At 46.5% G+C, this 26210-nt stretch overlaps 1 protein-coding gene across 2 annotated transcripts in view; it reads right to left on the bottom strand.

Annotated features, from left to right (window-relative positions):
* The window catches only part of Spock1 (SPARC (osteonectin), cwcv and kazal like domains proteoglycan 1), a 503404-nt gene that overhangs the window by 118259 nt on the left and 358935 nt on the right, over positions 1-26210 (bottom strand). For both annotated transcript variants that reach the window (XM_052157287.1, XM_052157286.1), the window contains exon 5: positions 20605-20731. In XM_052157287.1, coding sequence (XP_052013247.1) covers positions 20605-20731 — 127 coding nt within the window. The remainder of the gene's footprint in view (positions 1-20604; positions 20732-26210) is intronic.

Genomic DNA, 26210 nt, shown 5'->3' with positions numbered 1-26210 from the left:
CGGTTTCACATTTTGATTTTGTGAGAAATAAATCCCTGTTGTCCATTTTCAATACGAGATGTGCTTGTAGTCATGGGAATTCCTGGAGGTGACAGGCTCTTCCCTCCCTTCACTGATGCCCGGCACTGCTTGCTTCAGAACTTCTGGGATCAGAAAGGTTCTACTGACTGAAGTAAGGGAGAGCTTCAAGCCCTAAATTATTTTCTGGGAAAAGCTTTGTGTTCTAGGCAAATGAGAGGTGGGGTTGGGAGGGGTGCAATTTCCAGCCTGTAGGAGAAGAGGACAGACGTTTCTGCCCCTGGGAGAATTTAAAAACCCGTAGTCAGGCTGGAGAGGTGGCTCACTGGTTAAGAGCTTTGACTGCTCTTCCAGAGGTCCTGAGTTCAATTCCCAGCAACCACATGGTGGCTCATAACCATCTGTAATGTAGTCCCATGCCCTCCCTCCAGTGTGTATGAAGAGAGTGACAGTATAGTCATATACATAGAACAAAACACAAACAAACAAAAAACATAGTCTTGCCCCAAATCAGTGCTCACTGGTAGATAGTGGGGTGGAGCACTGGGTCTCACATGAGGAGCCTTGGCAGGTTTTTTGTTTTTTGTTTTTTGTTTTTTGTTTTTTGTTTTTTTTTCTCCCTGACTTGGTCTTGATCCCATGAAGATGCATAACCACCTGGAGATGATCTGTCACTTAAAACAACACAAAGGAAAACAATACGTTCTCTAACCAAACACATAAATCCCACTCCAGACAGGCTGTCGGTTTAAGGTTCCATTTCAATGGCAGAGGACTGAGCTTGCCTGTGGAGCAAACAAGCCGCGGTCTGCGGGAAGGCAATCTCGAGTCCATCCTGTTGTCAACGAAATTGCTGTGCAATTTCTAAACTTCTTGCAGAGACGTAATTAGCCAGCAGACACATCTCTGAGGCCCAGGGCACCTCGCTTTAATATGTCTGTGTGGGGAAGAACAGCACCCTGGGCTGTGCCTGGGCCATCTCCTGACCTCTCTTCCTCTGTGAATCACACCATGTCTAGCACACAAGCACAGACTGCCCGGGGGCACCTGACCTTGTATTGTAGTGATGCTCAGTATCCTGCCAACAGAGGCAAAGTGGAAGCTAAGCTGGAGCCCCTCATCCAGCACAGGTACCAAGTCTAATCCCTTCCCAGGCACTCAGCAGAGCTTGGTGGGCAGGCTTTCTGCTGGCGGCAGCAGCAGATAGCAGAAGCCAGTCAAGTCCGGTCGATGTGTAGTTTCATCTTGAAAGCGTGAGACACCTCTCAAATATTCCATAGTCCCCAGGCCGAGGGAGGAGAGACCATGGCATATAGTGAATAGGCAGATTTCTTTTAAAGGAAAATGTCTTTGTTCCCTCGGGCTTTTAAGCAAAGAGCTTTGACAAGATGCAAGGCGAGTCTCCTGAGACTGCCAGGCACCTGTGCTCATGAAACACTCTCTCCTTCTTATCCTACTCTCTGGCTCTGGTTCAGATTCCAGTCTAACTCCCTCCCTGCCCACAGCTCTACATACTAATCCGACCACGGAACTTAGCCAGGAGCAGAAAATAAAGGTAGAAGCCGCACAATGCAACTGGGACCTCGGGTCCTGGGGTGTCCTGCACACCGCAGTCAAGAGTCAAGCAGGGACAAGGGACTGGGGAGGGGATGGGCGTGGGGCCTCGGGGAGCTGGCCAGATAAGGAACATGAGATACGCAGATGCAAGTGATGCAGGACTCAGCTTTCATGTCCCTTCCTTCATCTTCCCGAAGACTAACTCCCCTCTACTCCACCCCATCCTTCCACAAACATTCAATGAGCTCTGTTAGCTGCTACACACTCTAGTAGGTACTGGAGATAGAATTCTGCTCAACAGAGCTAAGCAGGGTTGCAGGTGTGTGGAGGGAAGGGTGTGGTCCCCGGGCCACACCCTTCCTCTGTGCTTCTGCATGATCCCTCCCGGAAGCCCTTCCTTCACGCAGGTCCTCATGGAGCCTCCCATAACTGCCCTGGTGGGACCACATTCCCTCCTACTATTCCCTCTTGAATGAGAAAGGAAGGCAGTGGGGATGAAAGGATCTGAGAGGAGCTAGTTATGCTGTAAGAACTCAGTAGAGACAAACTTCCAGCTAAGACCAGGATAGGAAGTCGGAGCCAGATACTGGAAGTTCCAGAGGAAGAGTGTTGATGATGATGGATGTGTGTGTGTGTGTGTGTGTGTGTGTGTGTGTGTGTAGCCCTCGTCTGAGCCAAGTTCAACATGTATGAAGGAAGCATGCATGCTCGCTGGACCAGAGCCATGGAGAAGACACAGTAAGATACAGGGGTCAGAACGTAGGCAGCAGGATAAGGACATTGTTCTCTAACTTCCTGTGAAGAATACCTGCAATCTAATATTGATGGACACAGAGACCATCAAGGATGCCATGCGATGGCTTGGGCGAGAGAAGATGATGGCTTATACCACTAATGGGACAGAGGCAATAATGATGAAGTTGGCTAGGATTGGCTACAGGGAACAACGGGAAAACAAAGAGTCAAGATGACCCCAAGGTGCTTGACCTGAGTCACAGTGCCAGGGTATGGAGTCAACCGCAAACTTGTGAAGTCACCAGGGCCAAGGAGATTCAAGAACGCTCTTTGGCTACAGTAAACTTGAGATACCAATCAATACCTAAGCGAATGACTCTAATAGGCCATCTAGGGCCACTTCAAACAAGCCCCAGAATACTATGCTTCCCTGAGATTAAACCAGGAAAGGCAACCCTTTACAAGCTGCAACAGGTTATAGAAGACCAAACCATTCAGTTAAATCTCCATTCCAGACCCGCACTGTCTTCATACTTAGGCAAAGACAAACCTCTACATGAATGTTAAGGACTCTACCCACTTATCCACAGAATCCTGCAATGGTTTTACCCATTGAGACACAGGCAGAAGCCTGCAACCCTGGGTGGCTGTGAGGATGGAGTCTGCTGATGAGCAGCCCCCGGCACAGGGTGAAGCGACTCGGGGCTAACTCTCTGCTCTCCTTGGGAGACAGGCCCTGATTGGGGGTACACTGCAGTGGGTGCTATTCTTCCCTTGGGAGACAGGCCCTGATTGTGGGGTGCACTGCAGTGGGTGCTACTCTCCACTCCTGCCATTATTACCCTGGAGTTGATGCAAACCACATTGGAAGAAAGAAAGAAAAAGGAAAAAAAAGCCCAAGAGATCCCAAAGCAATACAGCAACACTGTTTTGAGTGACTGAAGTGGCAAGCCAAGAAAAATGACAGATACAGTGATAAAGACGTGGGCTACAAGACATGCAATCAAGGAAGGCTGTGAGCTCTGAAAGCCAAGCAACCTCAGGAACCTTCATTCCCGCCCACAGATGAACTATTCTGTATCAACAAAGTGGAAGAACCCGGGTGGGCGGTGGGCAGGCGGGAGTGAGGGCAGCCTCCCTTGCCAGGGGGGTGGAATCACTCAGGGACTACAGTCTGGGTGACTGTCAGACAGCACTGAGGATCCCTTACACAAGTCCTCTGCTTCTGTGATAGGGTAATGGGGGCGGGATGCCTAGGGGCCTCCCCAGAGAGTTCCTGCAGCCCTCTCATCTTCAACCTGTCTGTCTGCAGTGGCCCCTGAGACTGCTGGGTAAAGCACTTTCCTCATTTCTCTCTCTCTCTCTCTCTCTCTCTCTCTCTCTCTCTCTCTCTCTCTCTCTCTCTCTCTCTCTCTCTCTCCAGGAAGCTGTAATAAGACAATGACCATGGCCCAAGACCAAAATAAAAACAAAACATGTTTCCATGACAACCACCTGCAAGTCAGGTAAGTGGGCATGACTGGAGGAGTTACTGTCTTCAGAGTTGTAGATCTCCATTTCCCACATCTCCGTGATCTGCTCAAAACTGGGAGATCCAATCTCACATGTCAAGGAAGGGAAGCAGGGAGGTGTTAGCTAGAGAGCCCTTACCACTGAGAAACAATCTGTGGGTGGCCCCGGAAAACACACCAGGGCAGCAAAACTGAATCTAAGAACTGCCAGGCTGGCCTGTATTGTCATTTGTACCCCTTTGCCTAGATGGGATTAACAGCTTCAGTCTGCAGCAATATTCCTTGTAAGATGTGTGTATTTACACACACACACACACACACACACACACACCACACACACACACACACACACCACACACACACACACACACACACACACACACCACACACACACACACCATACACACACACACACACACACCACACACACCACACACACACACACCACACACACACACACACACACACACTTTCTTCTTATCATTGACAGAATCCTCATAGATGACTCTGAATTGAGATTGTCTTGCTATCTGCTTTGGGAGTCAGGGTGATACTGTACCATAACCTGGATCTTCCGTCTCAGACTAAGGAACTATGGAAGTGATTCTGAGTCTCTTCCTCCTACCTGCTCTCTTTGTTGCCTTTTTGTCATCTCTCTTCCTCTGCATTATCTGAAGAAGGGATTTGAGGACAGGACAGTGCTCATCCCCCAGGACTGGTGTCGTAACCAGTGAAGCAAGGCGGTGGCACAGGGCAGGCTGTGTGACTCTGTTCCTGATACTCATGAGCCATGTCTACTTGGTCAACAGGGAGGATCTGAGGTGGAATGCTCAGATCAAATGTGGTAAAAAGTGGTGGCTCTGGAGCAGACCCTGGTCTGTGATCCAGCAGACAGAGTTGTCTTTTTTCAATTCCTGGGGACCCCCAAAGAGTCCTCCACTAAGTGGGTTCTCCCTATACATCTGGCAGACATGAATCCATCATGGGAATAGCTAACACAGAAACAAAACAGGCTGCTGCCACAGACACTTTTTAACCTTGGCTCAAAGACCCCAGCAAAGCCCACACAACTCCTTGTCATGGGCAAGCTCTGAAAAGTGCCGCCAGGGGACTGACGGAGCCAGCACCCGAGTGAGGGCGGGCTGGGACAAGGTGATGAGGTGCTGAGCCTGCAGACAGACAGGCAGACACCCACACCTCCAGAGCTGGGTGGGTGGGTCTTTGTCCACTCCCTGCCACCACCTAGGCAAGGCAGTTCTAAACTCAGGCCCACCTTGACTTCACACATGAACCCCCATACCTGACCTTGCTTACTACATGTGAGAGAGATGAACTACAAGCCTGAGCATTGTTACAGAGAAAAGTGTGATTGTCGTCCATGTTGGAGTCAAAGTGGTGTGTGTGTGTGTGTGTGTGTGTGTGTGTGTGTGTGTGTGTGTGTGTAACCACCAATGAGTAAATTATTCTTGCCCCAGCCAAGGACTGCTCCAGAGATGGTTTCAACAAGAGGTCCTCGCTGTCTTTAACACCACTGCTCCCTCCATTGTTCAAAGACTATGGTACAACTTCATGTATGTGGGAACTGAAGGCAGAAGAAAATACTGAGAATGAAGTGAAACCTGAGGCCCCTAGCACCGGAGGGGAGACCGGGGAGGAGCTTAAGTAGAGGAAAGAGAATAAACATAGGGGGTGGATGGATGGATGGATGGATGGATGGATGGATGGATGGATAGAACCAGGTAGAGGAGGGGAAGGAAGGGGAGGGGAAGAGGAGGGATACAGTTGGGGAAGACAGAGAAGGAGAGTACTGGGAGAGAGAACTGGAATCAGTTGGGGGGAGGTTGTTGGGGATTGCAGGGGGATCATCTCTGGAGCTAGAAACCTAGGACAAAGGAAACTCCCAGGAATCTATGATGGGGACTCATAGGTAAGACTCCTAGCAGTGGGGGACATGGAACCTGAGCCAGCCAGCTCTTGTAACCAGGCAAGACTTCCAACGACAGACTAGGACACCAACTCAGCCACAAAGCCTTTGTCCTACAATTTGTCTTACCTATAAGATTTTCAGGGTTAAAGATGGAGCAGAAATTGAGGAAATGGCCATTTAATGCCTGGGCCAGCTTGAGACATATGCCGTGAGAGAGAGTGCCCACCCCAGACGCTATCAATCACATTCTGCTCTACTTGTAGACTGGGCCCTGGCGTAACTGTCATCTGAGAGGCTCCACCCAGTAACTGTTGGAAGATGTAGAGACCCCCAGCCAGACATTAGGCAGAGCTTAGGAAATACTAGGGAAGAGGGAAGAAAGGACTGAAGGAACCAGAGAGATCAAGGACACCACAAGAAAATTTGCAGAATCAACTAACCTCAACCCACAGGGGCCCACAGAGAATGAACCACCAACCAGAGATCATGTATGCGGCAGACCTGGGCCCTCTGAACATATATAACAGTTGTGCAGCTTGGTCTTTATGTGGGACTCCTTACAGCAGGAGCTGGGGCTGTCTTTGACTCTGTTGACTGCCTTTGGATCCCTGTCCCCTAACTGGGCTGCCTTGCATAGCCTTAGTAGAAGATATGCCTAGTCTTACCATGATTTGACAAGCTAAGGTGGTTGATACCCATGGGAGGCCTCCACTTCTCTGAGGAGAAAGAGAGGAGCCAGGATGGAGGAGAAGAGGAGAGGGAGCTGTGATTGAGATATGAAGTTAGTTAATTAACTAATTAATTAATTAGTAAAATCCACTACAGGCATATCGATGCGACTTAAAAGGTTCTGAGAACTTAGTATGAATTAACTTAGTTTCTCATAAAAAACCCTTCAGCCTCCTTTGCAGAGAAGGAAACCGAAACACAGAGAGCTGCAGCTCTGGACAAGTTCTGCCCTGTGACAGATGCATCAACTTTCTCCGGTCTGTCTGTCTGTCTACTGCTTTATACCTAAATCACAATCTGTTTCCATATCTGCCGTCTCCAGATATAGAGTGCAGTCTTGGAATAGAACCAGTGACAGGCAGGGGCCTAGCACATAAGAAGTGTGATTGTGACTCTGAAGGACAACCTTAGAAGACCCAAGGTGAGCTCTAGCTGAGTTCGTCGCCCTTTGCATGTATAAGGACTTGGAGCCTAGATGGACGGAGCTGGAACCCTACAGAGTAAGAGGACAAATCAGCAACTCTCCATTGCCCTTGCTCCTCTGTCACCTACAGCATGAATGGCTGTGTCACACTACTCTGGGAGGCTGCCCTCCTGTGCCAGCCACTGGTTCTCCTCTCAGACCCAGTTGGACCTTCACCTAAGTCTGAAAGCCCACTAGATGTAAGGATCACCAGGAGGTTTCCTCTACGACATCTGCCACTCTCCAGTTGGCTCTTGTGGTTGATGTTCAGTTGTCAAGACCTCTTCCTCCAAAAGAAGGAGAAAAATGCCATTCTTGCCACATGGAAAGCAGGTATCTGCCCAGAAGGAGGCTAAAACCCGAGGCGGCTTCAGAAGCAGTTTCTCCATGAAAGGAGACTCTGATGGAAGCTCATACCTTTTTATATCTTTCAAAGTTGGAATGAGGGAAACAACACAATCAGAAAGCATCAATTCCATCCTTCCGTTAGCAGATAAGATGGAAGAACAAAGTCTTTCTAGCAGATGGGGAGTGTCATCAACTGAACTGAGATCTGAGAGACATGGAAGCAACTGCAAGAATGGGCCACTCCCTGGATACACCCAAAAGGTGTGACCTGAATGCTTAAACAAGTATTTAAACACTTGTATTGATGTATAATCAAAATATGAAAAAAACCTACATTTTTTAAATCTATACTTCAAAGAGCTCTGGTTAAGTATAAATATCTGCATACACTTGCAGAATCATGGCCATAATCCAGTTATTTATCATACGTCAGACTTCAAGCTGTCCTCACGCCCTTTGAAATCCCCCTTCTCATTATCTTCCTCCCCACAATAGCTAACCATTGATTCATCCTTCCAGCAAAGATCAGTAGCTTATATTTTATGAAGTTTTTATTAATGTAATCAATGTATATTATCCTGAGCCTGGTTTTTCATTGCATAATTAATTTAATACACAGTATGTTGTTATGTGTATTGATAATGAATGGCTTTCTGTTTCTGGCTATTTTTTTTTTTAAATCATATGGCATTCTGACTTGAATGGGTTTCTGAGAAGTTCAGATGCCAAAAATGTAATTTCTCAATGCAGCAGTAGTAGAGAGTAAAGGTCTCATGTTGAGCCAGCTTTCTGTGGCTGTGACGAATTCCCAAAACATTCAAAAGAGGAGAAAAGATCAACGTAGGCACATGTTCTCAGAGGGTCCAGCCCACGGCTGGCTGGATTCGTTGCTTTGGAACCATAGAGAGGACATCAAGGGGTATGGCAAGTGATCACTCAGTTTCTCAGCTCAGAGTGACCAGGAAGCACAGGGACAGAAGCATGAAGGAGCCTTCAGGAGCATACCTCCATGACATCATTATTGTCCCCTCCGAAGGGCTCCATGGCCTCTGGACAGCACCTCAGCTGAAGATCAGGCCATTGGCACTGTCCGCTGGAAGACACTCCATCCAGACCAGCAGGAGGAACTCCGGTTCCGAGGCTAACCTTTCAAGGGCTGATATAAGACTTTCTTGAGCAGATAGCTTAGCTATGAGTATTTGGGATAAAGGGCTTGGGTCCTGTGCAGGAGTTCAGCTGTGTGTTTTCTCATTGAGAGTGCTTTCCATGATTTTATTTCTCAACCTCAGACATTTTGAATTAGCCTAACACTCTCTGATAAGTGTATAACTCATTGTCTAAGTCCTAAATTGCCTTTTGTATTTAAACACGTTGAGCATTTGAACTTTATGGTCTGGATCTGAAAAGTCTGTCGCTCCATTGAGGGGTCTAATTCTTCATGGCTGAGGCCACCTCTCACGGCAGCTCACTTGCTTCTGAAGAATCACTATCTGTCTGGCGGGGCCCGGGGGAGTCCTGTGAAACCGTCAGGTATGGATCCAATACTGCAGAGAGGATTTGTGTTAGCTTCTTCCAGGCACCCTTGTGCCTTGCTCCTCAGGACCATTTGAAGTCAATCTATCTCCTGCAGCATGCCAAGAATATAAATACGGACTACCAGTGCAGGCTGAAATGCCTGCGGTGTGTGAGCCACAGGACGGTTTGCCAGCCATTAACTCTCCTCTCTTCGGTCCTGTGTATGTCTTTAGATGTTTTCTGTGCCATGTTCGCCATTCCTGGGTGCATGCGAGCTCTTTGTTGCAGTATTACAGATTTGCCTTAATTCTCTTTCTGGAGTCTAAGCTGAGACTCACAAGTGTTCCTTTAGCTCACTTTTACCTGTTTATTTGTTTACCAAGCAGATAAACAAACAAAAAAGTAAACAAGCAAGGAAGAATTTAAAAAAAAAAAAACTACCTTAATATCAAAACCACCTCGAATTGAAAGCGAATCCACAGACGATACTAGACTTATTTATGGTCTTTCAGCTCTACTCCCACTTAGGACTTAAGGAATTGTCTCCACTCTGCATACTGTTATCTTTCCAGTGCTTTGGATCACTTTAGAATTCTACCTCCCAACACTGAAAGGCCTATAGGGGTCAGTATCCTACCCAGCCCTTGTCTTCTGAACCAGGATTTGTCTTGAGTTTTATAAGATTAAACATTTGAAAATGATTTGTACGTTAGGGCTAGGACTTTCTATCAGAGGGTTTAGATACCCTCTGGCTACCATACACTTGGATAAGTTCACAGGCATCTTTGCAAGACCATCAACATACAGCAAGAGGGAAGCACAGGGTGGTATTGGCATTCAGAAGAAAGGGGTAACCTTAGTTGGCATGAAGGGTCCAAGGGGATTGACTGAGGACACAGCTCTCAGGTTGAGCCTTATGGTTGGGATTCCAAGAACACGGTGTCTCCTTTCACTGAGAGGAGGCTGAGTTTATTTTCTCCCATCATTGTGAACTAAGTGCGAAGACCTGGGGAGTTGGCTGGAGAAGCAGCTGAGTGACAGTTGCTTGTTATATTCACAGAGCCATGGGTTCAAACTCTGGCACAAATAAATAAATGTGAAAATATCATCATGAAAATGTGCAGGCTCTATCCTATCTTTATCTGTAATTCATATAGCATCAGTCAGGGTGTGTATTGTTCTCTCCAGGGGGTCCAAATGGCTGACCTGGACAGCTTTCATCAGGAAAAGGTTAACCAGTAGGAGAGATATTTGCCTAATCCTACACACGGACACCCTTGCATACCCTACCTTGACTGATACATACACCCTTGAACACCCTACCTTGACTGATACATACAACCTTGCACACCCTACCTTGACTGATACATACACCTTGCACACCCTACCTTGACTGATAGATACCATTATCTTCATTCTCTCTACTGGAGAGAAGTTATGGTTATGGTGAGGTTAGAGACAAAGTCAAGAAGCCCTCCAAGTGAGCTCCATTGTATTGAGGTCTCAGGGTGTTGCAGGGCCTAGCTTCCTGGCTGCTAGCGCACAGCCCATCTTTGGGAAGAGGGCTCAGTGCCAAAGCAGTCCCTAGTGGGTTTGGAGAAGAACTTAAGTGAAGTCATTCTTTAAGCTTGAGAACTTTCCTAATAGCTGGAGTGTGCTCTCTGAGTATCTCACTGACCTGGACCTAGAAGCCTTGTGAAGTCTCCTGATCCTAGAAGGCAATTTTCCTTATTGTACATGTAGTTTAAAGTTTCTAAGCTTGTGGTAGAAAGCATGCCAGAGACTCTGAGTTCAGCCATCTGCTCTGAACAAGACAATATGAAAATGTCCTGATTTTTCACCAATTTCAGAAAAGGGGGAAATACTTTGGTAGATGTGAGGGCAACGCTGGAACTATTGCCCTCAATGGTCAAGTGTGGCCCCGTCCAGGTAAGTTCTAACCAAACCTAATAAAGAATGAGGAATTCCTTAATCCCTTCACATGGTGTACAGGCCCTAACCCAAGGCCTGGAAATGAGCTGAGTTCCTTCCGTACTGACAGGCTGAGCTGCTCTCCTAGAAAACACTGTGAAACATGTATGGCTGTGCCCTGTGAACAATATGTCCAAAGGGAAGGTTTTGTTTGTTCCTCTTAAAGAAAACAACAATATAATAACTTAATTAACATTGTTTGTAATGACTTAACTGGATTGATAGTGCTGTGCATACTCATTCTGCCTAGGGACCTTTCCATCTTTTAAGCAGTTGGTAGGTAGAGGCCTCAGGTGTTTTGCTTTGAAGTTTACCTCATCCATCTTCTCCTCTCCTGAGAAGGGGACACCAAGCCCCATCGTGTTCAGGTAAGGGCTTTATCAATAGCTTACCTGTGCACTCAGCAGAACTGACAGCACGAAAGCTCCTTTTACTAATGTGTTTTTAACAAAGGCATTAACTAATTACATGATGTTTTACTTGGGGGCATCTACAAAGAAGAAATAAAAATCTATTCTTCATATCTCAGTTAAACATATTTTTTTGCATAAAGAACTTAGAAATAAGTGGTGTAATAATTAATCGAGTTGCTTCCTTCTCCGACTTCTGTGATGAATCTGCATGCTGAGGAAGTCTGGGTAAATCCTTTTCATTATGGATGGAGTGTGAACATCTGTGCTTCCTGAAAATGTCACAACAACCGTTTTGCCCAGTAGTTTACCCTCAAGAGCCAAAAGACAGTGTTATTTTTGAATGTCTTAAAAGAAAAGGGACGAAGAAAACTGACAATTCCCCGGTCCCACGTTCTGAAGAAAGTCTTAAGGATTAAGCCAAAGGCTTCAATGTCTTCTGCACTCAGGGAACACTCTGCTTTATTAGGTATTTCCTCCTTTAACTAGATGGCATCATCAGTATAAAGAATTGTCTCTTCTGCTCACATGCCCCTATACAGACACTGCTCCCGCTGGGGAGTTGGCCGAATGGCTAGGAATGCTTACCACACAAGACCCAAATTAAATCCAGGCACCGTCTCCTGGGCCTGTGCCCAACATTACAGGGCAGGCAGAGACGGTCAGATCCCGGGAGCTCACCAGCCAGTCAGTCTAGCTGAGCCAGCATGCACCGGGCTTAGTGAGAGACGCGGTTTCACAAAAAAGAGGCAGAAGGGGATAAAGGAGAAGATCAGACATTTTCATCCGGCCTCCTTCTCATCTGGCCTCTTCAAGCATGTAACATTTTGTAGCATGGTGCACACACATACACACACATATGCACACTCACATACACACACAGACATACACACACATATGTATGCAGACACACACACACACACACACACACACACACGATCTTACAGCACTCTCACACTGGCTCAAACTACTGCTACTTAGATGATGGCCTCAAGGAAGTTACCACATCTGATACCGGAAAGGGTGCTTTTTAAATGTACAGTTAAAATGTGCCCATCCACTTTTTCTTTCATTAGAAGAGTCTTTTTCTTCATCACAGTGAAGTGGGGCTCACAGGGCCAAAGCAGGCCACTCACAGAGCCTCATTAGCCCGGACAAGGACTAGAATAAGAGATGTCTTATGATTCAGAATGAGCCAATTAGAGACCTTCCCTGAGGTCCAAGCACAGGCTTGGTAGATTTCCTTAGAGTTGCTAATGTGAAAACAAGGTGTTTGAAGCTTTCAAACCCATATTGTTAGCAAAGAGAAAGAGCCTATCTGCAGAAGGTAGGCAGAGACTGTGGGCCAAAGGGTGGGAAACACACTGTCATTCACAGAAAGTGTCCCAAGCCCCCACTAAAGCCTGGCTGTCCCAGAAGACAAACATTATATATCACTCTATCAATCTACATATCTATACATCTACATCTATCAATCAATCTCTTTATCTATCTATCTATAGGTATAGGTATAAAGATAGATAGATAGATAGATAGATAGATAGATAGATAGATAGATAGATAGATAGATAGATAGATAAGTTCCTGCCTTGGATAAGCTCTCTTTCTCCCAAGTGACTAAGTGACTTTTGGTCATCATTTTATCATGGCAATAGAAAGTCAATCGGGACACACACTCATGAGTAAATACCATTGTTGGTTCCAAAGTATTAATAGGGAAGGAAAAAAAACATCAAAAAGACCAACATGGTTGGGAGGTATGTGTATATACATATATATCCTTCTATGTTTTTGGAGAGAGAGAATGGTTTAAGCTAAATTGAGGTACATAGTCCTGTCACTTAAAGTCAGAAGTATTATAATAATAGAACTGGTATTCTAAAGCTTTTCCAATGTTTTATTTGCAAATTAAAAGCCGTGACCCCAGTCAGACGGATCCAAACATCGACTTTGACACTTCCCAGCCCTACTGATCTTTTTGCTGTCTCCCCACTCCTCCCCTTTAGTATGTTGGAATCCACAACAGTATTTACTCATGAGTGTGTGTCCTAGTTGGCTTTTATTGCCATGGTAAAAATGATGACCAAAAGTCACCTGGGAGAAGGACTTATCCACAGCGGGAACCTGGCAGCAGGAACAGAGGCGGAGCGGAACAAACTCCGCTTACTGACTTGTTCCTGTGGTTTTTTCACCTTGTTTTGTGTTGTTTTGTTTTGTGGGGTTTTTTTGGGGGGGGGGTTCTATTTTTTAATAAAACCCAGGATCAATTACTCAATGGTGGCCCCACCCACAGTGGGCAGGGCCATCCCACATCAGTCATTAATCGAGGCCCTGCAGACTTGCCCAAAGGCCAACCTGAAGGAGGCGTTTTCTCAATCAAGGATCCTTGTCTCCAGATGACCTGAGCTTGTGCACAGAGATTAACCGGCTCACTGTGTTTTGAAAACCTATTGAGATAACAAGGAATAAGACAACACTTGGCACAGAAACTCAATGCACAGTATCTAACAGGGACTTAGCAAGCACTGCCTTCCTCCTTAGTAGGGCTGAAATGACGCCATGGGAGCAGCTGCAAGATAACACATTCATCTATGCTTCAACTAGTTGTCAAATTTCAGAAAGGCACAGAGCTGCCTAATAGTAACCTACATTCCCAGCCTCCTTTGCAGCTTGCTGGGGCTATGAGGTAATTCTGGCTAACAGGCCATGAAGAGGAGGCAGGTGACTTATAAATGGTTCCCACTTAACTCACTGGTTTCAACTGGACTGGCTGGGCATAGCCATGCCTCACCCATAGACAAAACGTCACTATTCTAGTATTACGGATGACAGAATACCAAACTAAATGGATCCTGGGCAGCCCCAGTCGGGAGGCAGCACCTCAGTTCTGTGTTGCTTCTGGGAGCACTGGAAGCCAAAGCTGATGCACTTATACCTCTATTTTATGTAAGGTTTTGTCACAGAGGCTAGAGTCAATATCCTTGTGAATATACAGCTAATATTATAAATATTGTTTACACCGACTCTTTGTGGAAGGCCTTTAAAGGGGGCAAGGATGATAAAACTAGAGCAGAAAGTATTTAAAATAGCTGAAGGTTCCCACAGAAGTGAGTTCTCATTACCAAATGATATCTGACTCCCCCAGACTAGGACAGGAAGCTGTAAATGAACACGGCCCGAGGGGGGGAAGGCAAATTGGGGCATCTGCCATCTATAGCGGATTTCTCCCGAAATCTCAAATTTTCTGAATCGCTTAGAGTTGGCTAGAAACCGCCAAGGAACTCTCCAGGATTACAAAGCCTCTTCTGTTGGCCTTTACTGTGCAAAGTCCTGGATCTGACTCCAGAGCCACTTCCCAGACTGCTTCTCTCCACTAGAGTCAGTCAGTCTCTCCCTCTCCCCCCCTCCTGCCTCCCCTCCCCTCTACCTCTCCTTCATGGACAGAGCAGCCGACTCTCACTTATCCTCACAGCACTGTGAAGGGAGCAGGAGCATCTGCAGGCAGGTGCATGCATGGGTTCTACCTACAGCTCCCAATCCATTGGTTTTCTTCTTCATCAACCACAAAGCTTTCTCATTTCTCAGGAGCCGTTTGCACGTGAAGACCATTCATGTGGCACAGATCTGCAGGGAACAGACCTACCCCAAACGCCTCTACTCCCAGCCTAAATTAATGACAAGCAAAGCAGGATAACAACTCTCTCATGGCTGGAACACTCCCAGGTCAGACATCCTAGATGCTGAAGACAACATCTAAAGCTTTCTGGAGGAGTCTCACACACCAACACCCCTGAGTCGGCTTCAATCCACTGAGTTACCTATTCTTGGAAAACCGGCCAACAGAGAATACACTTGCCAAGAACTTCAAACGCGACCTTTACTTGGTAGCGATTGTTAGAAACCCTTAAGATGCCCCAGCAAAGATAATAAGACCCATGGTGACAATTCGCCGGAAGAAATGCCAGCTCTGGAAAGCATCAGCTCCCCACACACACCCCTCGCACTCCCTCGCGCTTTCAGAACCTAAAGAACCCATTTGCTCTCATAGCTGTTCTTAACTCTGCATCTTTCTTCACTGTCTAGACATAAATGAGCCATTTGCTAATTGTTTAACAGCTTTTAAGGGAGGAGATGTGGGGGGAAAGGCGGAGAGCAGATGGGTGTTTGCTTGCTTGTTTCCCAATTATCAAAAGCCAGGCAGGTGCCAGAAAATAGTGCTACCTCTCCTGAAACCTGTGCCACCCCTCTTTTGAGAGGCCAGTCCCAGATCCTGGCTTAGAAAGGCGCCATTGTGCTTATGAGAGCTTCAGCTGGCATGGCCAACAAACTCCCAGGGAAAGATCCAGGCAATGAAACTCCCTCCAGGGGCAGGGCCTCATTGGTCCAGGCATCTGAAGGGGCAGGGCCTCCTTGGTCCAGGCATCTGAAGGGGCAGGGCCTCATTGGTGCATGCATCTGAAGGGGCAGGGCCTCATTGGTCCAGGCATCTGAAGGGGCAGGGTCTCATTGGTCCAGGTATCTGAATTGAAAGAACTGCCCTTCATTGGAAGGGCTCCTGTATTTTAGGGATCATCATGGGCTGCAGTCCTAGATATCATGTACTGGAAAGGGGAAGAGTCATGGACGTCAGGTACATGGGAAGCCATACTGAGTATCATTTTCCTGTTTGAGAAGTAGTCTCAGCCAGGCCCTCCCCCTGCCCCTCTCTGAGCTCCCAACACCTGAGCATCACTCCAGATATGCTGCTGTTTCTAGAATAGCTTTCCCTTCTAGAAGTATAAACCTAGGCTGACCACTCTGAATGGAAGATGATCACAAAAGACCCTGCTGAACGGAGCCAAAGTCCAGCATCTGGAGGTTTGCAAATGATGTGCTCCAAATAAAATAGGCCAGACTCTGTGGACCAAAGGATTTGCAAGCTCAGCTAGGAAGATGTATCCTTATGCTGAGCCCACAGCTGGGATGACTTTATGAGTTTAAAATCTACCAGTCACTAAGACCAAGTTAACCTCCCTGTTTTCTACACATGTCAAAAAACCACTGTGGCAGTCTTGAAGGATGCCAGTAGGTCCCTTTGTCACCAGCATTAGGCCCCATCCCACACACTCCCAGCCTACATGAAGGCAGCTGAATTCTAAACTGTGTCTCTTTCATGGGATATGCCAAAATCTTACAAGCTGAAGTTCAAACTTCTTTGTGGCCTTCAAATTGCTGGACATGGCTGAATAATCTATAATCAGCAGATGACTCACTTATATCTGGATGCAAGAAAGAGATGTGGTTTTAAGATCTGCTGTGGAAGAAAATATCCCCTACCCCTTTAGAGATTGCACATGGCAAGGCAAGGGAGTGTGTCCTTTATAGGCCTGGAGTTTCTGTATCAGCCCAACTCTCTGACGGGTGACCCACCACACTGACACTGCCTGTGTGTTCCTTGCTTTCTTGGACTCTTCAAGCCCTTCTCCCTTTTTGCTGAACTAGATTCTGTTCCTTTCAATGTATGGTTCTTTCCAGCCATAAGATCTTTCTAGGCTCATGGCTTTCTCTGAGACAAGTGACTATTCCTTCAAACTAGTGGGAGTGACCCTGCTCAGTGTTCCCATAGTACCTTCAGTGCCCCTTATCTAAGCAACAATTGTCTTAATTGTTATTGCTATGACAAAATGCCTGAGGTTGAGTAATGTATGAAGAAAAAAAGGTTGTTTAGCTCACAGAGTCCCTTGGTAACCACATGCCCCGTAATTGTCATGGTGATAGCATCACAGTGGGAACACATGTAAGATGATTAAGACATTATAACACAGGAACCCAGGGCCCAAGATGAGAACTGGTCTCACTATTTACAGAACAGCTCATTTTTGGGAGAACTTAATTCACATGGTTAACATTAATCCCGCCAAAGATCAGTATACCTAATACCCCAATTCCCTCCTGCGGGGCTGGTCTGTTAAAGGTACCAACAACTTCATCACTGTCACAATAGAGATGAGTCACCAAGCACATAAACGTGTAGGAGACAAACAACCTGCTATAATCACAGGAGGTTGCTTTTCAATGTGTCTGCCTTCCTTACAAGTTCCACACAAATGGAGATTATCCCTTTTTGACCTGTACAATGGCTCTGCTCTTCAATACCCTGTTTAACACGGAGGAAGAAGGAATTCAATAACCACTGAGCTTCTGTAATACATTCATTTTTTTTTTTTGTGGATAGAAGAATATGATAGAAAACTAAGAAAATGACATGACACTTCCCTCCTAGAGGCTAAGGGTCAGAGTCTGCTTCACACTCTGCAGTGAGTGGCAGTGTTGGATTTGCTTTCCATGAGACATCATCTGTCATCTCGAGACTGCAAGCTTGGGTCCCGATCTTAGGTTCTAGGGAGTCAGACCTCTACATGGTAGAAGTAGAGGGTTGAAATATTGGAAAATCCCTGCTGTAGGATGCTACTCCTGAGTATAATCCCCCTTTACCAGTTCTTGAAACCTCCAACTATCCTGGGCAGACACAGGAGCAAAGCTTGGCCAATGTGTCCCCAGGAAAGTCACTTGCTTCACAGCCAGCCTGAGAAGTTGGATCCTTTGTCCTGCCTTCTCAGGATGAGATTTCCAGGGTTTGGACAGGTCTCATCCCCACTCTTGCTCCAGGCCTGATCCTCCTAGTCCCACAGCTTCCTGGTTCCACAACTCTGCTTCCTTGTTTTAATGTCACTGAAGTGGGCATACCATATACACCCAGGCAGAAGGTCATGAGCATCATAACCTGCCATGTGCCTTGTCCCAAGGAACCTTACTATAGTTTGGATCTGGAATACCCAACAGCAGCCTAGGTACCAAAGGCTTGACCCCAGTCCATGGTACTACTGAAGACAGTAGGACCTTCAGAAGGTAGAGCCCAGAAGAAAGAGGTTAGATCACTGAGAATATGTCCATGGTGGGAGATATCAGGTCTCAGATCCCTTCAATTTCTTTCTTTCCTTTTCATGGCCACACTAAGGTGAACAGGACTCTGTTTTCTTTTTTAAAAAATATCATCTATTTTCTTGTTACTCTTTAACAGATTCATAAGTATTTCATAAGTGAAATTTTTATTAGATATTTTCTTTATTTACATTTCAAATGTTATATCCTTCCCTGGTTTTCCCTCTGAAACCCCCCTCACCCACCCCACCCCCACTCACCAACCTACCCACTCCGGCTTCTCTTTTGTGGCATTCCCCTATACTGAGGCATCGAGCCTTCTCAGGACCAAGGGCCTCTCCTTCCTTGGATGTCCAACAAGGCCATCCTCTGCTTCATATGCATCTAGAGCCACAGGTCCCTCCATGTGTACTCTTTGGTTGGTGATTTAATCCCTGAGAGCTCTAGGGGTAGTGATTGGTTCATATTGTTGTTCCTCCTATGGGGCTACAAACCCGTTCAGCTCCTTGTGTCTTCTCTCTAGCTCCTCCACTGGGGACCCTGTGCTCAGTTCAATGGTTGGCTGAGAGCCTCCCCCTCTGTATTTGTCAGGCACTGGCAGAGCCTCTCAGGAGACTTCCTATCAGCAAGCGCTTGTTGGCATCCACAATAGTGTCTGGGTTTGATGATTGTATATGGGATGGATCCCCAGATGCGGCAGTCTCTAGATGGTCTTTCCTTTCAGAACAGGATTCTTCTGTCTCGTGGCAAATACCTACAGGCTGAACTGTGCCTGTGCAAGCCCAAAGCAATGGAGCCAATGATGCAATGAGACCTCTGAGGCCATCAGCCAAGACAAGCTTCATCTTTGAAAGCTGATCATCTCAGGCGTTTTATGACAGCACTGGAAGATGAACATATTATATGCTAACATCAGTGTTTGATGAGCTACCTTACTTCTTTTTCTTTTGCTCCAGGGGAATAGTTGATGGAGACTGGGAGACATAGACTGTTCTCACTGACTCTACCTGCTGGCATAGTGGTTCTGGGGATGGGGAAGGCCTCTGACTGCTTCGCTCAGCTCTGGGTAGAGGCCGGTTCTCTTCTGAAAACAAGGAGTCATTGTGGTAGAACTTTCCCAGTATAAACACTGCATTGTAACCAAGTTATCCACCTGCACCTGAAGGCAGCACATATTCCATATGCAAGCCGACTTCCTGGACTGTAGGAGAGCTATGGTCAGCAAAGCTTCTGACACAGTTCTTGGGCAACTGACAGCTCTTCGGGTCAGTGCATGAGACAGGTCACCATGGCTCTGCAGCTGAGGCCCACCCAGGACCTGCTAGGTCAACTCTGCATTTTACCTTGCCCTCTTGGCAACTGTCCATGTGTCTGGCATCTGGGTCTTGGTGAAAGAGGATAAAAGAAGGACCTGACTTTGAGAATGGGGCAGGGGTGAAGGAGGGACAAGAATAAATTTTCGGTAATGCCTGCAAACCCACTAACCTACACATGTTGGAGGTATCAGAATCAAACCATTACTAACATCTAACATCTATCTCTAATCAATTCTCTCTGAGATCAGGGGGACAGGAGGAAGGAGAAACTGAGGTGGGCTGGTGCTTTGTGGGTAGGATGCACTATCCAGCCCTGACCATGGACAGAGTGGTTCTAACTCACAGAGTAGGCCTGCAATTGGAGAGGGGAGGATAACTCTGTCCAAGATAAAAGCCATCTGCTTTATCTCTACTAGATAGATAGAGACTGTCCCAGCTCCTAGCATACTAGCTGGGACACAGCAAGGCTGCCAATGGTACCCACTGAGCAAATAAATGAACGGACCATGCCATGGCTATGCTGCTGGAGCACTAAAATGCAAAACATGATGAGCACACACTAGCTGGCCTGTGTGCCACAGAAAGCCCTGGGGAAAAGCAGCCATGGGCTCCATGACGCCACTAGGACTGAAGAGAGCAGCAGGGAGGGTTTGTCCCAGGCCCGTGCACTCTGCACTGTGAAGATCAGTCTGGACAGCACAGATAACACAATTGTGTGCACTGCAGGAAAGGAACCAGGGATGGGGCAGGGGCAGAAACACTTGAGATCCACACAGCAATGTGACCCAGGATGACGTAGGTATCCTCTATAAGAGCTCACTAGTGTAGGCTCTCCTTATAAAACATCACTGAAAGTCAACGAGGCAGCAGAGGTGGGAAGTAGCAGATCTCTGCTTCTCCATCAGTAACACCAACTCCTAGGCTGCTTCTCCACTGGGTCAAACTACGGATTGTGTGTTGTTTGGACATTGCGCATCTCACTGTCCCCCACCCTTGGTCTTCAGTCACCGCCATCACATCCCCCTGTGTTTTCTCTCCTTGGCCAGAAGGCATCTAGTTCAGAGTCTGTGCCTTCCCCAGGGCAAGTCCCAGAAAAACCAGGCTGCCCACAGAGCACAGAGACTCGATGACAAACGGACCTGCAGCGATTTTTATAATGAGGTGAGTGAAGGGCAAGACCAACCTTGGACGTGTACGTGTGGCCGTCAGATCCGCAGACCATCAGTGACTGTGCCGCGGGGCAAGGCTTGCACTTGACCAGATTTGAAGGTCCAACCCAGTGCTTGTAAGCCACATTCCCCTTCTTTTGCCTGAAGAAGAAGAAGGGAGAGGATAAGTTAAATAAAAATTCTGCCCTCGTTGGTGTTTCTCCTAGGTTGTTCCCAAAGAACACAGCAAAGCACAGATTTAAAAAAAAAAAATCTGAAAAACAGTAAGAGGCCCAGGGATGCTAGCCAGCACCCCCATTTATTCCAAATCATTGAGGGGTGTCAGGAGGCCTTCTCTCTAAAGCATAAAACCTACCCAATAGCTGAACCAACAAAATTAAGGCATTGCAAAACATCACATGCCCAAAAGAACATCACAGTGAGCCCAGTACCTGGTTCAGCACAGCACACGTGTCCCAGATCCCCTCCAACAGCCTTATACACTCATGGGGGCTGCCAGGCAGCTTCCATATTGACAGAAGGTGCTACTATGGGGGCCTCTATACAGATTTACTCCAAACACCACCAGAAGACTCTTCCACAGCTGCAGAACACCATCTCTGGGTATGTGACCATCTAATGCAATGTCAGTAGATAGTCCAACTTGCCACTTAATAAAGGCTCTGTGATGATGTCACTTCTGCTGATAACATCACCACGAGTCTCCTCTTCTGCTCCAGCTCCAGGTTCCCTGTCTCACATTTATCACAATAAGTGGTACGTCAGTGATGGCTGTGTCCATGGAAAGGGCCCAAACTCTGACCCCACTGAGAGAAAGAAGCCTGCAATTACTGCTACCCTTTCTCCCTGAGCTGAAGCTTATCTCTACAGAGTTCACTTGCTATGACTCCCTCTGGCCAATGGCGAACACCTTTGCAGTGCCTACCAACCAGGGCACCCTGCACTGCCCATTAGTGGTACAGTTATGATTCCCTTGAGGGGTTTGGCTTTGCCAATCAGCCCTGCACGGTAAGTAGTAGTATGTGTATCTGCAGCCAGGAAACACAGTGGATGCTCAGCTCTGCACATAAGCATGGAGTGACCTTGACACGATAGTCAATGCTAAAGTCCCAATCTCTCATCTAGAAGTGAAGGAAACAGAAACTACTTCTGGTGGCTGTTATTAAAATCACAATGTGTTATGGTTTGGATTCAAAGTGCTCCAACAGGCTGATGTACGGGGTGGGGGGTGTTTGAAGAAATGCCCCCAACAGGCTGATATACCGGGAGCCTGTTTGCTAGTTGATGTGCTTTTAGGAAATTATTGGCTCCTAAGGGCTTTGATACAACCAAGTAAGCTCTTAAAGGATTTAAATGATGATAAAATCACAAGTTGCAGGCAAGATCTAATAGGGCAAAGATCTGTAGGGAAGAGGCCTGTCCTCAGGAACTACATGCTCTGGTCTCTTTCCATGCTTGTCGCCTTCATTTCCAATCTGAGGCTACCCTGTTACAAACACCTGTTTCCACTGCCCTAATGCTCTATCCCACCACAGGGTTGGCATCACTAGAGTCAAAGACTGTGGACTAAAACCTCTGTGTCCTGAAGCTAAAAGTATGCAACTCCTCCTTCAAGTTGCTTTTCTTGGGTACTTATTTTTACAGTGACAGCTATAACTAGTGCAACCCTCAAAACAAGAAGCCATACAAGTGGCAGATACTGCAATTGCTTTACAAATAGATGAGACTCTAAAGAAAGATGTTACCATTGCATGGAAACAAGATAAGTTATTGGGACCTTAATCAGGAGGTTCTTTAACCACTAAGAACCATGAAGCTAGAAGGAATCAGCTCTGCTAGGCCCAGCCCCCCATTCCTGTGGTGTCTGAGGTGAGCTGCCCTCTTACAAGTGAGAAGAGGGAGGGAATGGGGGAGGGAGGGGAGGGAGAGAAGCACAGCAAACACTAACTGGTTCTTCTACTACCTCACACATCCATTAGTAATTTAAGGGAGGTGAGGGGTGTGTGTTTGGAGAATTCCCTGAGAGCAACATCAAAGGGAATCAGTTCATACCCACAGCACAGCTGCCTGAGGCTACCAGAGATTCAGGCTGGAGAGAAAATACTTCTGAACCTTTCGACCAAAGACTCAGAGAACAAAGTTCTAGGTGGGTCTTTATCACCCAGGATTCACCTTGTTTGTTTTACTGAAGAGGAAACTGGAAACTCTGAGAGAGGCAGAGTCCTGTCTGAAGTCATGGATTTGATTGGTGGTTAGGCCTCAGAGAGTGTCCAAGGTTGAAGCTTTGCCTTGGACAATGCCTTAGTTACTAGTCTATTGCTGCCACAAAACACCATGACCACGCTAACTTAGAAAAGACATTTAATTTGGCCTATAGATTGTGGTTTTGGACGAGAACGCTGCCCCCACCATAGACTCCCAGGTTTGAATGCTTGGTCCCCAGTTGGTGGAATTGTTTAGGAAGGATTAGGATGTGTAGAAGGTGGAGTGCCATTGAGGAATGTGCTTTAAGGTTTCTCAACCCATGAATCCCAGTTAATGGGCACTCACACTCTCTGTTTGTCTCTCTGTCTGTTTGTCTATCTATCTATCATCAACAAATCACCTATCATCTATTTACCTGTCATCTATATATTATCTACCTATCTGCCTACTGATCTATCATCTACCTATCTACTTATTGATCTATTAATCATCAATTATCTATCTACCTAGCAATCATCTACTTATCTACTTATTGATCTATCATCAGTCCTCTATTATCTATCTACCTATCATCGATCTATCATCTACTTATCTTCCTACCAAACTATCTATCATCTATCTGTCTGTCTGTCTGTCTGTCTATCATCTACCTATCTGTCTCCAACTTTCAGATCAAGATATAAGCTATTAGGTGCTGCATCAGCATTATATCTGCTGCTATGCTAGCTACTATGATGAATGTGGATGATAGCACCCAGAAACTGTGAGTTTTCAAGGCACATACTTTCTAAGTTGCCTTAGTCATAGTGTCTCTTCATAGTAGTAGTCCTAACCAAGACAGACATTTCATAGGGTTAGAGTTGAGAGCTCACATCTTCACCCTCAAGCAGGAAGCAGAGTGTAATGGGAATGGTGCTAGTCTTTTGAAACCTAAAAGCCTGCCTCCAGCCACTCATCTTCTCCAACAAGGCCACACCACCAATCCTTTCCAAACAGTTCTACCAACTGGGGGCCAAATCTTCAAATATATGAACCTATGGAGGCCATTTGTGTTCAAACCACCACAGCCCATCTCAGTCCAACCTAGAGAAGTAGCTTTAAAATTCTTTGAGGACACTGTTGTCTATGCTGTTGGAGGTCTGCCTGCGTCCCCAAGCTACCTATATTGACTTTATCTCTCTATCGTGGATGGAAGACACTCATCACTTGAACTTGTGAATCACAAGGATTTGAGGGCTGCTATCATTCTTCAGCAGGACATGTCTAACTTATTCAAGGCCTGATTCAGTCAACCAGCACATATACTCCTGTGAGACCATGGCGAGGGCAGGCTTACAGCACAGGGTTAACATTAGAGTCCACAATTCCTTCAACAGAGCACCTCCCATTTATCATCATTCACACAGCACACTGTCTGTCGCTGACCGAGAGTCAGCAAAAACAAGGATATATGCTTACAGTTGGTAGCCCTTCTCTTAGGTTTAGGCCCCACAAGGCTGAAATAATTCCTGTTCTGAGCTTCCAGAAGGAGCTATAAAGTCATCAGGATTTCCCTGGAGTGAGCATGCCTGGGTGCAGTGATGCTTCAGGAGAAAGAAGTCTTAGGGAGTTTAGCCAAAGGCAGGGGAGGGAGGGGAGTGACCACTACAAAGATGGAGCCAGCAATCAATCACCAGCTAATGACAAGTGTTCTCTGTCTCTGAACCTGAACTTCACTATTAAATTAAAGTCCTGAAGGGAGGCAAGGAGGGGAGTGTGGCTGGTACCTACTAGAGTTATGGCACCTCGTGATGTTTAAGGTATCACTACTGGGTGGAGGTTTTGTACGTGCTTGGCATGTAGCTGTCACTGTGCAGCTAGCCACAAGCTTACTGAATGATAGATCAAGTGCCTTAAAACTGATATTGATAACGTTACTTGCATGCATATGTCCAGAGCTGACTGCTTGGTAATGAACAGCTGACTGCTGCCCACGTCCCTGGGGAAGGTGATTTATCCCACCCTCAGCAACTCCTAAGGGTTGATGCTTAGGGCCCATGTTCAGTACAGAGTGTTTTTGTTGTTGCCCTTGTCCAGCTTGGTTTACACAGCCATATTAGTGAGGCTTTATGGGTGTCATTTTTACACTAGTGGGAGACACAGAGTCACAAAAACCTCCCTGATCCTTTGGCTGTTAAAGTCTTTCCACCTCTGTCTCCAATGTTCCCCGAGCCCTGGGTGTGAGAGGGTTTTGTGCTTGCATTCATTGTTAATGGACTGCATGACTCTACACTTTGATTGATTGAAGTTTTCTGTTACACAGACCGAGCAGGTTATATTTAGGGCTGTGTGTTTGTGTGTTTGTGTGTTTGTGTGTGTGTGCGTATGTGTATGTGTGTGTGTTTGTGTGTATGTCTGCAAATATGCGTGTGTGTATGTATGTAACAACAGTTAATAAAGAGAAGCCATTAAATTGAAAGAGATCAAGGAGAGCATCGTATTTATTGTCCCAGGAAACCATGACAATGATCCAGAATGACTCAAGTCTCCTATTGGGGATCAGAATGCTCATTGGGAGGGCTCAGTTACATAAACAGCTTTTTTGGAAACACAGCACACTAACTCTCTTCCCGCAGAAGAGAGTATTCTTCTCTCCAGATGGTCATAGATCAGTCTAGGTAGAACCTTTAGACCTTGACTCAGATGCCAGGGAGACTTTTAATACAAAGCCTATACCATTCCAACTTCTGCTGATTCCAGAGACTCTGACAGCCCTGCAAGATGGGGGCAATCCTGGGTGTTCCTTATTTTAGCCCAGTAATGGAAATGGGACTCAACCTGTGGTATTGCTCCAGAAGCCAAGAATGGCAAGCTATGTGCCACTGATGTAAGCCAAGGGGGCTAGCTTTCCTGATGTCTGTGTACATTTGGATCACTCCAATCCAGTACAAATCACAAAAAGATGACTGACTCAATCAAGGCAAGTGACTAGGAATTCTTACTCAAATATTTCAATTTCTGAAACAATAAAGAGTGAGATCCAGTAAAGCAGTCTTGATAGAAACACGATGCCCTGTGTCACAGACAGTTACCAGCACCGGTGGCACAGTCTTTGGTCTGGAGGGAGGATCTGTCAACCTTTCCTTGGCCACTGGGCTGACTCATCTCTACCTAGGAGGACAGAGAGGTAGCCTCACCTCCTCCAGCTTGATAACACTACAAAGAGAACCTTGGCCTATGAACCCTCAGAGACAGACAAGCAGATCATCCACCACCACAGCCCTCTGAGACACCTATAGACAGACAAGCAGGACACCTGCCACCATGGCCTATGCGTCCCCTATAGACAGACAAGCAGGACACCCACCACCATGGCCTATGCGCCCCCTATAGATAGACAAGCAGGACACCCACCACCATGGCCTATGCACCCCCT

This window comes from Apodemus sylvaticus, chromosome 14 (genome assembly GCF_947179515.1).
Source record: "Apodemus sylvaticus chromosome 14, mApoSyl1.1, whole genome shotgun sequence".
Lineage (NCBI taxonomy): Eukaryota > Metazoa > Chordata > Mammalia > Rodentia > Muridae > Apodemus > Apodemus sylvaticus.
The sequence above is the reverse complement of the archived record's forward strand: the minus strand, read 5'-3'. Positions and strand labels throughout refer to the sequence as shown.